Source organism: Xenopus laevis, chromosome 6S (assembly GCF_017654675.1).
Source record: "Xenopus laevis strain J_2021 chromosome 6S, Xenopus_laevis_v10.1, whole genome shotgun sequence".
Classification (NCBI taxonomy): Eukaryota; Metazoa; Chordata; class Amphibia; order Anura; family Pipidae; genus Xenopus; species Xenopus laevis.
In genome coordinates, this window is record NC_054382.1 from 106,558,367 (window position 1) to 106,571,565 (window position 13,199).

Sequence of the window (13,199 nt, forward strand, 5' to 3'; positions counted from 1 at the left end):
CTTGCTAAACTTTTTTTGATCGAAGGATTTTCCTTCGATCGTTGGATTAAAATCCTTCGAATCGTTCGATTCGAAGGATTTAATCGGTCGATCGAACGAAAAATCCTTTGATCGATCGAACGAACGTTTAGCGCTAAATCCTTCGACTTCGATATTCGAAGTCGAAGGATTTCAATTCGAGGGTCGAATTTCGAAGTATTTTTTACTTCGAAATTCGACCCTTAGTGAATCTGCCCCTACATGTTTATAATAATCTAAATGTTTATGTTTAAATGTTTTATTATAAGGCTCGTGGTTTCATTTGCTGTGCCACCCATCAAACACTTTTTCTAGGGGTGGAATTGGACCACAGTTTATAGTTTCATCTCCCACGGCAGACTATTGATTTAAATAGAATAAAGGGTTTGGTAGTTTTATAACTAAAGCATAACTTGGTTTTATGGTCCCAGTGGTCACAGTGAAAAGTTATTTGCTCCTCTCCCTGAATAGCTGATAGAGTATGAATGATGCAGAACATGTTTTAAGTTGAAATGTATATGTATTTACCTCTGAGGCTGACAAATTCAGATGTTTCTCTGTTTCACAGCTTGATGCACTGAATTATCCTTCTTGCTGGGAGTCTACACAAATATTGTGACATCACATCTTTTCCCCCATGACCGCTCAGTGAAAGAAACTGATATCACAACTCAGTTTCATACAAACATGGCAGAAAAAGTTCCCCCTGGGCTCAACAGGAAAACTTCAAGGTCAACTCTTTCTCTTCCTCCAGAGCCGGTGGAGATCATCCGAAGCAAAGCATGTTCACGGAGGGTAAAAATAAATGTGGGGGGTCTGAACCATGAGGTTTTGTGGCGGACTTTAGACCGATTGCCAAGGACAAGATTAGGGAAACTGAGGGACTGTAATACCCATGAAAGCCTCCTGGATGTATGTGATGACTATAACCTCAACGAGAACGAGTATTTTTTTGACAGACATCCGGGAGCATTTACTTCCATTTTAAATTTCTATAGGACGGGAAAGTTACATATGATGGAGGAGATGTGTGCTCTATCCTTTGGTCAGGAGCTTGATTTTTGGGGAATTGATGAGATATACCTGGAGTCCTGTTGCCAGGCTAGATATCATCAGAAAAAAGAACAGATGAATGAGGAGCTGAGACGAGAGGCAGAAACACTAAGAGAAAGGGAAGGTGAAGAATTTGATAATACATGTTGTCCAGAAAAAACAAAAAAGCTCTGGGATTTACTGGAAAAACCCAATTCATCTGTAGCTGCAAAGGTGAGTTGTTTCCACATAACACTTATTATGGCTCAAGGGCACTTTATCTTTTTACAAGCTAAATATGGGAATGGAAAAGTGTTGAGCGAAAGCTAATTGTCCTATTGTCAGAATTGTCCTATTTTCATCAGCCAATCATATATTGTCCCCAGATAGTTCAATATACCTTGATTATAATAATGGTTGAATATAAAATAGAGAGCATGCCAATCTTCCAAATTTGTCCAGAATACCATTATTTGTGTCAAAGACATCAAAAAAAAAAAGTTCCGTACGTGGCGGAAGGAAAGTAGAATATATTAAACTCAAGATTCCCCCCCACCCTTTTTTTTACACAATGATAATCTACACAATTAATAAATTACCATTTATAGTGCCCTGGTGGGTACGAAACGCGTAGGGCAGATGGAGTTGCAAGTACACATTTTTAACTTCGTGAAATAAAGATATATTTTTTAACTTAAAGGGATACTGTCATGGGAAAAAAAGTAAATTTTCAAAATGAATCAGTTAATAGTGCTGCTCAAGCAAAATTCTGCACTGGAATCCATTTCTCAAAAGAGCAAACTGATTTTTTTTATATTCAATTTTGAAATCTGACATGGGGCTAGACATTTTGTCGATTTCCCAGCTGCCCCCAGTCATGTGACTTGTGCCTGCACTTTTGGCGAGAAATACTTTCTGGCAGGCTGCTGTTTTTCCTTCTCAATGTAACTGAATGTGTCTCAGTGGGACATGGGTTTTTACTATTGAGTGTTGTTCTTAAATCTGTTATCTTGTGTGAGGGAGCTGTTATCTGGTTACCTTCCCATTGTTCTTTTGTTTGGCTGCTGGAAGGGGGAAAGGGAGGGGGTTGATATCACTCCAACTTGCAGTACAGCAGTAAAGAGTGATTGAAGTTTATCAGAGCACAAGTCACATGACTTGGGGCAGCTGGGAAATTGACAACATGTCTAGCCCCATGTCAGATTTCAAAATTGAATGTAAAAAAATCTGTTTGCTCTTTTGAGAAATGGATTTCAGTGCAGAATTCTGCTGGAGCAGCACTATTAACTGATTCATTTTGAAAAAATTGTTTCTCCCATGACAGTATCCCTTTAAAACTTTTCTGGTCCTGTGGATCCATTTGAGTGCTGGACAGCCCTGTTCTTTCTTACAATTTTCTGGTGTGCCGCTCCCTAAAGCTTGGGGTCTGGGGCTGGTGCGCCCGGAACACCATCTACTACTCGGTGAACTATTTACAATATATTATGGGGCACCTTGTCTCTCTAACCATTGTAGTTTAACCATGGAACCAAGCTTTTTTATAGATATTAAAGGGGCTGTTCACCTTTAAATTAACTTTTAGTATGATGTAGAGAATGAGAACATTTGCAAATGGTTTTCATGTTTTTATTATTTGTGGTTTTTGCTCTAGTCAGCTTTTTATTCAGCACCTCTCATGTTTGCAATTTCAGGAATCGGGTTGCTAGGGTCCAAATCATCTTAGCAACCATGCATCGATTTGAATAAGAGACTGTAAAATACATAGGAGAGTGTCTGAATAGAAAGATGAATAATATCAGTAGCAATAATAATATATCTGCCTTACAGAGCATTTGTTTTTAGATGGGGGTCAGTGACCCCCCCATTTAAAAGTTGGAAATACTCATACGAAAAGAAGGCAAAGAATTTAAAAACAAAAAGAGAAAAAATGAAGACCAACTGAAAAATTGAAAAGTCTATAGCATATTAAAGTTAACATAAAGGTGAACCACCTCATTAAAATGCTGCAGGGCCCAGCACTCTCTGAGACCTGGTGTTCCCTTGTCCTGTTTTGTGTATGCTTTCATTATAGTGCTTGTAGATAATGGATTTAGAACAGGAACAGGCAGTACCTTCAGGACAGTAATTTTACATCTACAGATGACAACCAAGAGTTGCTGTCTAACAACAGATTGAACAAGAATGTCAATTGAAATTACCAAAATAGAAGAGCAGGCATCTTATAACGTTGAGTTATATAATATAATCATCTAATCTAGATATGTAGCTCATAACGAGCTTTTTTACATTCAGCAGCAACTTTTCCATTTGACAACTCATTTATCTAGTTTTCTTCAGGCATCAGGGGATGTTAGAGATCAGTTCTGCTGCTGAGTTCTAACACAGTTTAGAGCAGAATAGTGGGCAACTGCTCAAAGCAAAATAATGCATTTTGCCTAAGTAACACATCTATCTGATTTGACAAATGTGCCGGTTTGTAAGATATTTCTGCCTGTTTGGAATGTTTTTCTGACAGTTGGGAAAATTATTAACTACAGGGAATCATTTAAGATTCCCAAATTTGAATAATCTCATGCTGTAAGAGTACAATAGCTCTTCTTATTTATATGAAATATACACAGAAATAAACCACAATGAATGGCCTCAGCTATTAGCTGTGTGTAGATGTTTGTTACCTCCTGTTTCTTGTAGCTTGGTTAAACATGCATTATTAAAGTTCAGTGTGTGCATTTTCATGCTTAAAGGAACAGTTCAGTGTAAAAATAAAAACTGGGTAAATAGATGGGGTTGAGCAAAACAAAAAATGTTTCTAATATAGTTATTTAGCCAAAAATGTAATCTTAAAGGTGGCCATACACAGGAGGATCCGCTCGTTTGGCGATGTCTCCAAACAAGCGGATCTCTCCCAGATATGCCCACATTGAAGTGGGCGATATCAGGCTGATCCGATCGTGGGCCCTGGGGCCCAACATTCGAATCAGAATGGAGGCTATACGGGCAGTCGGATCGCGGGACTGCATTCGACCTGGCTATGATGTAAGACAGGGGTCCCCAACCTTTTTTACCCATGATCCACATTCAAAAATAAAAAGAGTTGGAGAGCAACACAAGCATGCAAAAAGTTCCTGGAATGCCAAATAAGGGCTGTGATTGGCTATTTGGTGGCCCCTATGTGGACTGGCAGCCTACAGGATGCTCTATTTGGCAGTAAACCGGGTTATTATGCAACCAAAACTTGCCTCCAAGCCTGGAATTCAAAAGTAAGCACCTGCTTTGAGGCCACTGGGAGCAACATCCAAGGGGTTGGTGAGCAACATGTTGCTCGCGAGCTACTGGTTGGGGACCACTGATGTAAGACATCCAGTCACTCCAGCCTTTATAGATTACATTTTGACTAACTAACTATATTAGAAACATTTTTTTTTCTATTTACCCAGTTTTTTATACTGAACAATTCCTTTGAATCAAAACATGGAAACATACATAACTTATTTAATATGGAATCACTGGGTTGTGGGCCTTTAAAGCTGAAAATGTAAAACCTGCACTCTAATGATGAATCTATGAATACACACAGGGCTGTATTTAGGTCCGATGCCACCCCTACATCGTGCATGCTGACGTCACTCATTGTGTGCCCTGACGCCACACGATTTATTCACTTCTGCATTTTTCCTCGGCCCCCCAACCCTTCACCCCCTCAGTTCCGTCAACAGATTTCCTATGGAAATCCATGGCGGAGGATGGGGAGGGTTTTAAAAAAAAAAATAGCCCCCCCCCAAATCCGTGCAGCCCTAGGCACAGTCCCTCGGGTGCCTATATATAAATACGGCCCTGAATACACGCCTCCAGAAGTGGAGCACACTTAAGGGCTGAACCACACTGTGTGCCTTCTTCAGATCCGACGCGATGAGGGCAAGCGGATGCGCCGAATGTATATTGTAAATAATAAGAATGTCAGACCTACAAGCTGCGTGCCTCCAACACGTCACGACTGCTGGATGCGAACGCTGCATGTTGCGTCTTCATCCGACAGTTGTGTTGTGTTGGATGCACGCAACTTGTAGGTCTGACATTCCTATTACTTACATTATCTTCAGCGCATCTGACTCGTCGCATCTGCTTCCTCTCATCACGTCGGATTTGAAGAAGGCACACCTTGTGTTTCAGCCCTAAGTCATGGGCAGGAAGGGCAGCAGGAAGAACTTGACCCGATCCCACTTGTGCATGTTTTGGGCTGAACCCGACCAACCCGTGGGTAAACCTGTACTCCCCTGCATTCTGTTTTAAAGCAGCAGCAGGGAAGCGCAGAAAGAAATGCAGATTATTAATTTAAAGGGTCCCGTACTGACACAGGCACAAGTAAGCACCAAAAGCTGGTGGAATGCAGAATGTTTTGTTCCACCTGCATTCAGCATTTACATGCGCCTGTGTCAGTACATGCTTATTAAGGAAGAGTTGGCTGCATTCCTTCTTTTGTTCCCCTGTGGCTGAGCTCTTTAAAACGCAATGCAGGGGAGCGCAGATTAAATGGTTTGTCTGTATGAGCCCTTAATCAGTTTAGTCTCAGTATGCATCTAAATGAATTGCTAATTAGCCATTCAGGATGTGGATTCAATATGTGGCTGGTATTAAAGGGGTGAGGTGGTAACCCTACTGAGAGTAGCATAACTTTGCAGGGCACCGCTGCTTACAACCACTCCTCTGTAGGACCATCCGCCCCACAGATATGAGGACCTGGGGTTTGGCCTGGCCTATATAAGCCAACTATTCAGTGAAAGTAAATAATAGGAACAACTCATTCACAATGTAGAATCCGTGGGCTTGCCATGCCTCTGGGTGGTTTAGTTTGTATGTTTCAGCAGGCTGGGTTTGTGCGGCAGCTGCCAAATAAAACGAATTGTGCTGATGACTTGTTAGCCTGTGCCTGACTTTCAGCACCTGGTACTCTAATAGAAAGATTCAGTTGCACCAGCCTGAGTAAATACACATCTCTATTAGTGTCAGCAACACAAACAAAGACTGCCAGTTCCGGAGAAACGCTGCATTTAGAGGTAGTTGCCAGGTAATTGTGCCATTCGAACAGAGAACATAACACTTTTTATTGTAGATCTTTTGATGCAGACTATTTTGGGTACTGCAGTATGGTATTTTTAAATACAGTTCCCTGTATAATTCAGACTGACTGTCTAAAGCAGTGGCAGGACTATGGTGAAATTAGACCTGTTTGATTCATGACCTTTCAGACCTATATTTTCCAGCGTCCTTCGACATCAGTAGGGGGTTATGGGTGTTTTGCTCCAGCCACTACTAAAGGGAAGCAGGCTATGGAGACGCAGCATTGAATCTAGTTCTAGTAACCTATAGCAACTAAAAAGAAAGTAGAAAGCTGATTGGTTGCTATGGGTTTCTAGACCTGTAGCAACATTTCTGTTTGTTTACCCCATATGTGATACCCTTGCTGTGTTCAGTTTCAAACGGGGGTGTCTGTGGCCCACCTGGGCTGCTGCCTGGGGGACCCAAAGCCCAGCCATGAGTGCCACCAAATGCCCCACTGCCGTATACTACATACCTAAATTGCCTGTGGTTCAACTGAAGAAGACTTGACTCGGTGGGGGCTGAGGGCCCACATTTTTATTCCACCAGCCAAGACTGACCCTGCTCTAGTTGCATGACTTTTTGGGTTGTTATTCACTGCTCTCTTCCTTGCTAAGCCTGTTTCTCTTTTGGGCCCCAATAAGTTCTGCTTCCTATAAAGTTGTTGTCACGGTTGTCACCATAAATTCAGCACCAATGCTAAGCACCCTGTTCTCGGCTCTTGCTTTCACCTTTATCAGCTGCCTTTCACCTCGGGAGGAGCCCTCGGCTAATCGGATGCCGCCAGGTCTTATTAAAAGAGGTGCAAAGCGCGGGGGTTCTGAACAAGCACAGGGGCACAATGGTAAAGACTTTTGGGCAGAAGGTCGCGGTACAAGGCGTAGACAGAAAGAATAGTCAGATCAGGCTGGGTCGGGGCAGGCAGAGTACAAACGGAGTCAGGCAGGCAAGGGTCAAACCAGGAGATCAATCAGAGGGTTATGGATACAGGAGAGTCGATTACCAGGCAGGGTCATGACAGGTGCAATGTCGATTCCGCACCACTCCCTTCTCCCCCCACACCATATACCTCCTACCCCAATAACACACAGGCACGCCACTGGTTTGGAAAGAGATGGCCGCAGTTGTTTATTAAACAGAATAATAATAATTAACCAGTATAACATTTTAACATTTTACACACCGTTTGTATAACAAACTTTTAACATTCTTTTTAATATTACTCCCCCATCTGAGGGAAAGAGGAATGGGGGTGGGGATGGCTGTACCCAAACTGCCAAGGTAGGTTCCTGTTCTATTTCTCCCAAGCCCCAAACTGGGCTGTCAACCTTCCCATTGGGACCCAGGCCTACCAGGCTACTTCCACTCCCTATGAAACACCCCCTTTTAACTTCCCCTTGTAAAGGTACCCTCCGACAACTGTGACGAAACCAACCCGTATACAGGGAGGGCAGGCAGGATGCTGCGTCCTGCTGCCTCCTAGTCCCGGCGCCGAATGGTGAGTACAATCACCGCCTCGATCCTTCCACAAGCCCAGGAACCTTTTTCCTCCAATCAGGCCCTGCAACAAAAGAAGGGGGCGGGGCTTGGCGCTACTCCTAAACCCCGTCAAGTCCCTGCTTCCCCTACTAGTCATTGGGTCCCAGGATTCCATAAGTCGGGATAGTCAAAAACAGGCAGGTGTCACAACAGATAATCAGAATCAAACAGATAAACAGCACCCCCAATGATAGCTCTGTGTTTATCACTGGCACCGGGATATCATGTGGCTTTTTAACCACTTGCATGGCAGTATTTTTGGTCGATTTTTTTAAAAAACAATCATTTTGAACCTGGTATGTACTAATAAAGTGTATTTGTGACCTGCTGAGGCCAATTTACACTTGTCACACTAATCTTACAATGCGCCTTGCATGTCCTAGTGTGTTTATAGCACAGTTAGAGGGGGCAACTGGGAAAGGTCTCTGTAGGTGATTTAGGGCTGCACATTTGAATAGCACTTTTTTTTCTTTTTTCTCTATTCGAATAATTGGAATTAAGAATTATTATTTTATTATTATTGTATTATTATTAGTGGCAACCCTATCTGTTCTATTATCCCATGTCCAAGTATACTTGGGTACCTCTGGCTCAAGAAACATGTAGTCAGTACAGGTATATTATAGAACTCATTTATATAGATTTTTGCTACTGGCAGGATTATTTTATTAAACCATGGGCTGGTCTGGGACTGTGATGTTAAACTGGCTTATAGGAAACGCTCAATTCTGCTACACGTTGGTATAAAGGGTCTATACTTCAGACATCATTCTTCTATGTTTATTGCATTGGCTAAATTTGTTTTCGTAAAACAGCTACAGGTATGGGATCTATTATCTGGAAATCCAGAATGCTCCAAATTACAGACAGACCATTTCCCATAGACCCCATTTTATTCAAATAATCCAATTTTTTTTTTTAAATTATTGATTTTTTAATAATAAATAATGAAACAGAACCTTGTACTTGATCCCAACTAAGATATAATTAAAGCTTATTGGAAGCAAAACCAGCCTATTGGGTTTATTTAATGTTTACATGATTTTTTAGAAGATTTAAAGTATGAAGATCCAAATTAAAGAAAGATCCATTATTTGGAAAACCCCAGGACCTGAGCATTCTGAATAACAGGCCCCATACCTGTATTAACAAAACTGTACATGTCTTATTTACTATGCAGCACTCTTTATACAGTGCCTAGAATGTGAGCAAAGTTGTGGTGCACATTAGCTTGGTTTAGACCTCAACCACTCAAGAAGGCAGTAAAAACCATGAATATTTCAAAGGTACTAGAAAAAGTAGCACAAGAGATGTACAGTATCAGTGCTGCTACATAAGTGCTGACAGCCTCAAGTGGATAATTTATTATCAGGGCTAGAACTGTGTAGATAAGAGCTAAACACTACAGCAGGGCACAAGTGGGGCAAAATGTGTCTCAGGCTTGTGACAGGCAGTCAGTTTGCCAGGGAAAGTTCTTATCAGAGGTGCAACTCTGTTCAATTGAGATGTAGCCACTTCAGATAATGTTAGCCTTCCCTCAACTAAAGCTTCCATCATTCCTGGCACCCTGCTGCAGTTACAAGCTTGAGCACTGCATTATGTATATGTCTGCAAATGTAGTGCATACATATTCTATTAGGATATATATATATATATATATATATATATATATATATATATATATATATATATATATATATATATATATATATATATCTCCAGCTCTTGACAATGTGATTGTTTTAATGGCTTCCTATGGTGATCCATCTGACCAAAAGAGATTTAAGCGTGTGCATGTATTGCTATAGGATTATAAACTGGATTATCAGTTATTGTCACATACCCTCCAACAAGAGACATAGAGACAAACAAATGGGCAGGCCTTCCAATATCCTAATTTCTTTACAAACATTTTGCAACACAGAAACCACTTATAGTAAATTAATAAATAAAAGTTAAGTAAAGTAAATAAGTTAAATAAAGGTTGTAAAAGACGGCACCCTTTAGAATCTAAAGGTTTGTTGGAAAAATTAACACATAAGGGGTCATCCATGATGACTGTGGTAAGAATTGCAAGAGCACTTATTGTTCCTACTGCAGCACTTCCCCGGATTGGCAGCATTCTGCACCCTACGCTGGATAAAGATTTCTGTTGTGAGGTGCAGCATCATAGAGCAACTGGTAATGAAGGGGTCACATTGTGCATCCTTTGCTGTTCCCTAACTTGACAATCTAAATGACAGTCAAGTTAGGGGACAGGAGTGTTGCAATCATGGGGAGAATCAGCAGCAGGTCTCGAACTCCGGAGTACAAAAAAAAGGCACATTGCATCCATTTTCTGCACTTTGCGCACTGCGTTCCTAACAGTAAATGACCTCTATAAGGTTGCTGGGGAAATGTAGCAATTAGTCTTTGTGGTTGATGACTTTGGAGAATTTGTGTTGTAAGAACTGTGTTTGAAGACATCGAGGAAGGACTAGAGACCAGTGGATGAGGATTCAGAACAGACAGAAGCTTGAGATAAATCTTGCAGTCAAGGATGGAACAAGGTTATGGCAGGGGAAGAAAGGGTCTGAATCTTAACATATGGTCAGTAATGAAGTGGATGTGGAGACTAAAGCTATCATGAAGGAAAGGGCTGTGTTTTTGAGTGCTTTGAATGATGAATTTTGATCTGAATTTAATTCAGGAAGAAATATGAGAACTTTGAAGGCAGTTGCACAGAGAAACAGCATGTATAAAGTGGGGCGAATGAGCTTTGTGGCATTAACCATGAGCCAACCATGAGCAAGGGATATGATTAAATTATACAGAGAAGTGTAAAAAGGTGTGTTTTGCCTTTAATTTCTCCATAGTGAGAGATGTTTGCTGTCTGGACCTGTAAGCTATAGGGGTAAATTCACTAAACTCAGAAAATTCACCAGCGATGGCTTCGCTCACAGCGAAACACTTTGCCAGGTGTAGATTTGACAGGACAGTGCTAATTCACTAAAATCCAAAGTTGCGTCCAGGGCGCCGAACGCTGGCAAAGTTGCGCTAGCGTTGCCTAATTTTCATACGGCGGGAAGTTAAAGTTGAATGGACGTATATGTTGCAGCAAATACAGTACATTATGCTACACAAGCCCGGGAAACCTTAATATAATAAAATAAAGTTGTTATATTGCCCTACACATGTGCCCAGTGTATAGTTTATGTGCCATATTTTAGGAAATGTAGGGAGGAAGCCAGTTACCCCCAAAAAAATTTACACTCTTTTTCAGCCTATCACCCTGAAAAAGGAAAAGACGCTAGCGTTTTTTGGGACTTACAAAAATCTTTAACTATTTTTTTAGGAACTCCTATCTAATCTATTGCACTTTGCCTGGTCTGAGGTGGCGAAGGCAAGTCTGGCGCAAGAGGTAACGTTCAGTAAAATCCGCATCTATTGAATTTGCGTAGTTACGCTTATTCACCAGAGCGCAAATTCGGGAGGCGTTAGCGAGCGAAGTACCGCTAGAGTCTATCTCCTTCGCTAGCGAAGTTACGCCAGCGACTATTAGTAAATCGGCGAAGTACCAAAATGACGTCACACTGTCGAATTGTTGCCCGCGTTAGTCACTTCACCCCTTTAGTAAATTTGCCCCATAGTGTTTTGGAAGGAACAGGTGAGCCGGATAATTCATTCCAGTGGTCTAGTTCACATGTTGGAGCTCACTTTCCATAGGAGGATTGTCACGACGAAAGGTATTTAATTCTAATGAGAGTGTTAGGAAGGTCTCTCTGCACAGGGCACAAAGCAGGAAGGTTACCTGTCTATGTTAGGAACTCCCAGAGGGGCTGGGGTGCTGCCTGTCACTGTAAGGAGCAGAGGGAGACGTGACCAGGTGAGTCTAAAGCGATTAAGGAAAGCCAGAAGGTGAGACAGGCCAGAGGCTGGTGAATTTGTACCCTGGGAGGGGAGAGTCAGCAGGGTTAGTGAGAAGCCCAGAAGGGTTAGTGAGTGTGAAAGCCACCCTGTATGGTGAGAACCCCAGTGTGGGGAAAAGTATTGAATGCATATTGTTAAAACGCAATCAAACTATGTGCAAGTATCTTTATGTTGGGAAGAGTTGCCTAAATAAACCTGTGTTCTTGCCTTGACTATAGTATGCTTCGATTCTGATACAATACTCCAACAAACATACCAGCATAAAATAATAACGCATAACACTTTGCATAAAATAATAGCCGCTGAAGGCTGCACATAACATTTAACAATGTTTACAATAACTTCCCAAACCCCTCTTAGTCAAAACCCATTAACTAGCCTTAGGCTAAGACTCCGTCACCTGTTTCCCCACTTACGGTGCCTCCTTGCCCCCTTAGCCTCGCCCCAGGCCTATCCAACCGACCTCACTTTACCTTCCAGCCCCCTTTTTGGCTACCCAGTAGGGCAGCCACACTATGCCCTGCTGCGACATAACCATCCACCCCCACTTCCAAAAGGGCGGGAGGGAGGGACGTTGTGCACTGCTGTGCCATCTACAGGTAATGAGCTCTCCCGCGCTTTAGCCCTTATTTAAAGGTTAAGCCCTGCCCCCTTTTCCCTTGCCTTTCCACACTACAACTCCCACAATACCTGTCACCACTACCCCTTAATTTCCTCTACTCTCCCCTTAGTCATGTGCCCTTTCCGCTCCACCTGTCCCAGGCTCGCTATTTGGGCTTCTGGAGAACCAGTGTCCCTGTCTTTTTGCTCCTGATCCTCTGCTAAACCTGCCTACCATAGCTAATTTCCCCCAAAAATTGCATGTACAGGCAGCCAGCTTGTCACACGGGGTATAGGCACATCGTGGGTGAACAGGCTGTGGACAAAAGTAAAACATCACCCAGATTCAGTTTCCAGAAGGTTGAACTCTCTGCAGTGGTGCTTTTTTCTTTTATATCAAAGCACAATAGCTAGTAAAATCTATTTCACTAGAAAAGTCAAGGAGACATTTTTTACTGTATAAAAGTGTACAAAAAAAATAAACAAATCTGTATAAAAAAATACAAACAAGCCACCAAAACAAATACTTTTATGATGATAGTATCACATGAATAACACTAACTACAGTCATTTTTATAAGTGCATGCGGTATTAAAGGAGTTGTTCATTTGTGAATGAACTTTTAGTATGCTGTAGAGAGTGATATTCCGAGACAATTTACAATTAGTTTTCATGTTTTATTGTTTGTGGTTTTTGAGTTATTTACCTTTATATTTAGCAGCTCTCCAATTTGCATTTTCAGCAATCTGGTTGCCTGGGTCCAAATTACCCTAGCAACCATGCACTGATTTGAATAAGAGACTGGAATATGAATAGGAGAGGGACTGAATAGAAAAATGAGTAATAAAAAGTAGCAATAACAATACATTAGTAGCCTTTACAGAGCATTTGCTTTTTTGATGGGGTCAGTGACCTCCATCTGAAAGTTGGAAAAGAGTCATAAGAAAAAATCCAATAATTTAAAAACTATAAAAAAAAATACATAATGAAGACCAATGGAAAAT

General features: G+C 41.5%; 1 protein-coding gene across 2 annotated transcripts in view; it reads left to right on the forward strand.

The window, feature by feature from the left end:
- kcnb2.S (potassium channel, voltage gated Shab related subfamily B, member 2 S homeolog) overlaps nt 1-13,199 on the forward strand; it is a 143,901-nt gene that overhangs the window by 13,305 nt on the left and 117,397 nt on the right. Inside the window, exon 2 of one of the 2 annotated variants that reach the window (XM_018268551.2) lies at nt 587-1,284. In XM_018268551.2, the coding sequence (XP_018124040.1) occupies nt 706-1,284 (579 nt within the window). In that variant the 5' untranslated portion in view covers nt 587-705. 2 annotated transcript variants of the gene reach the window in all.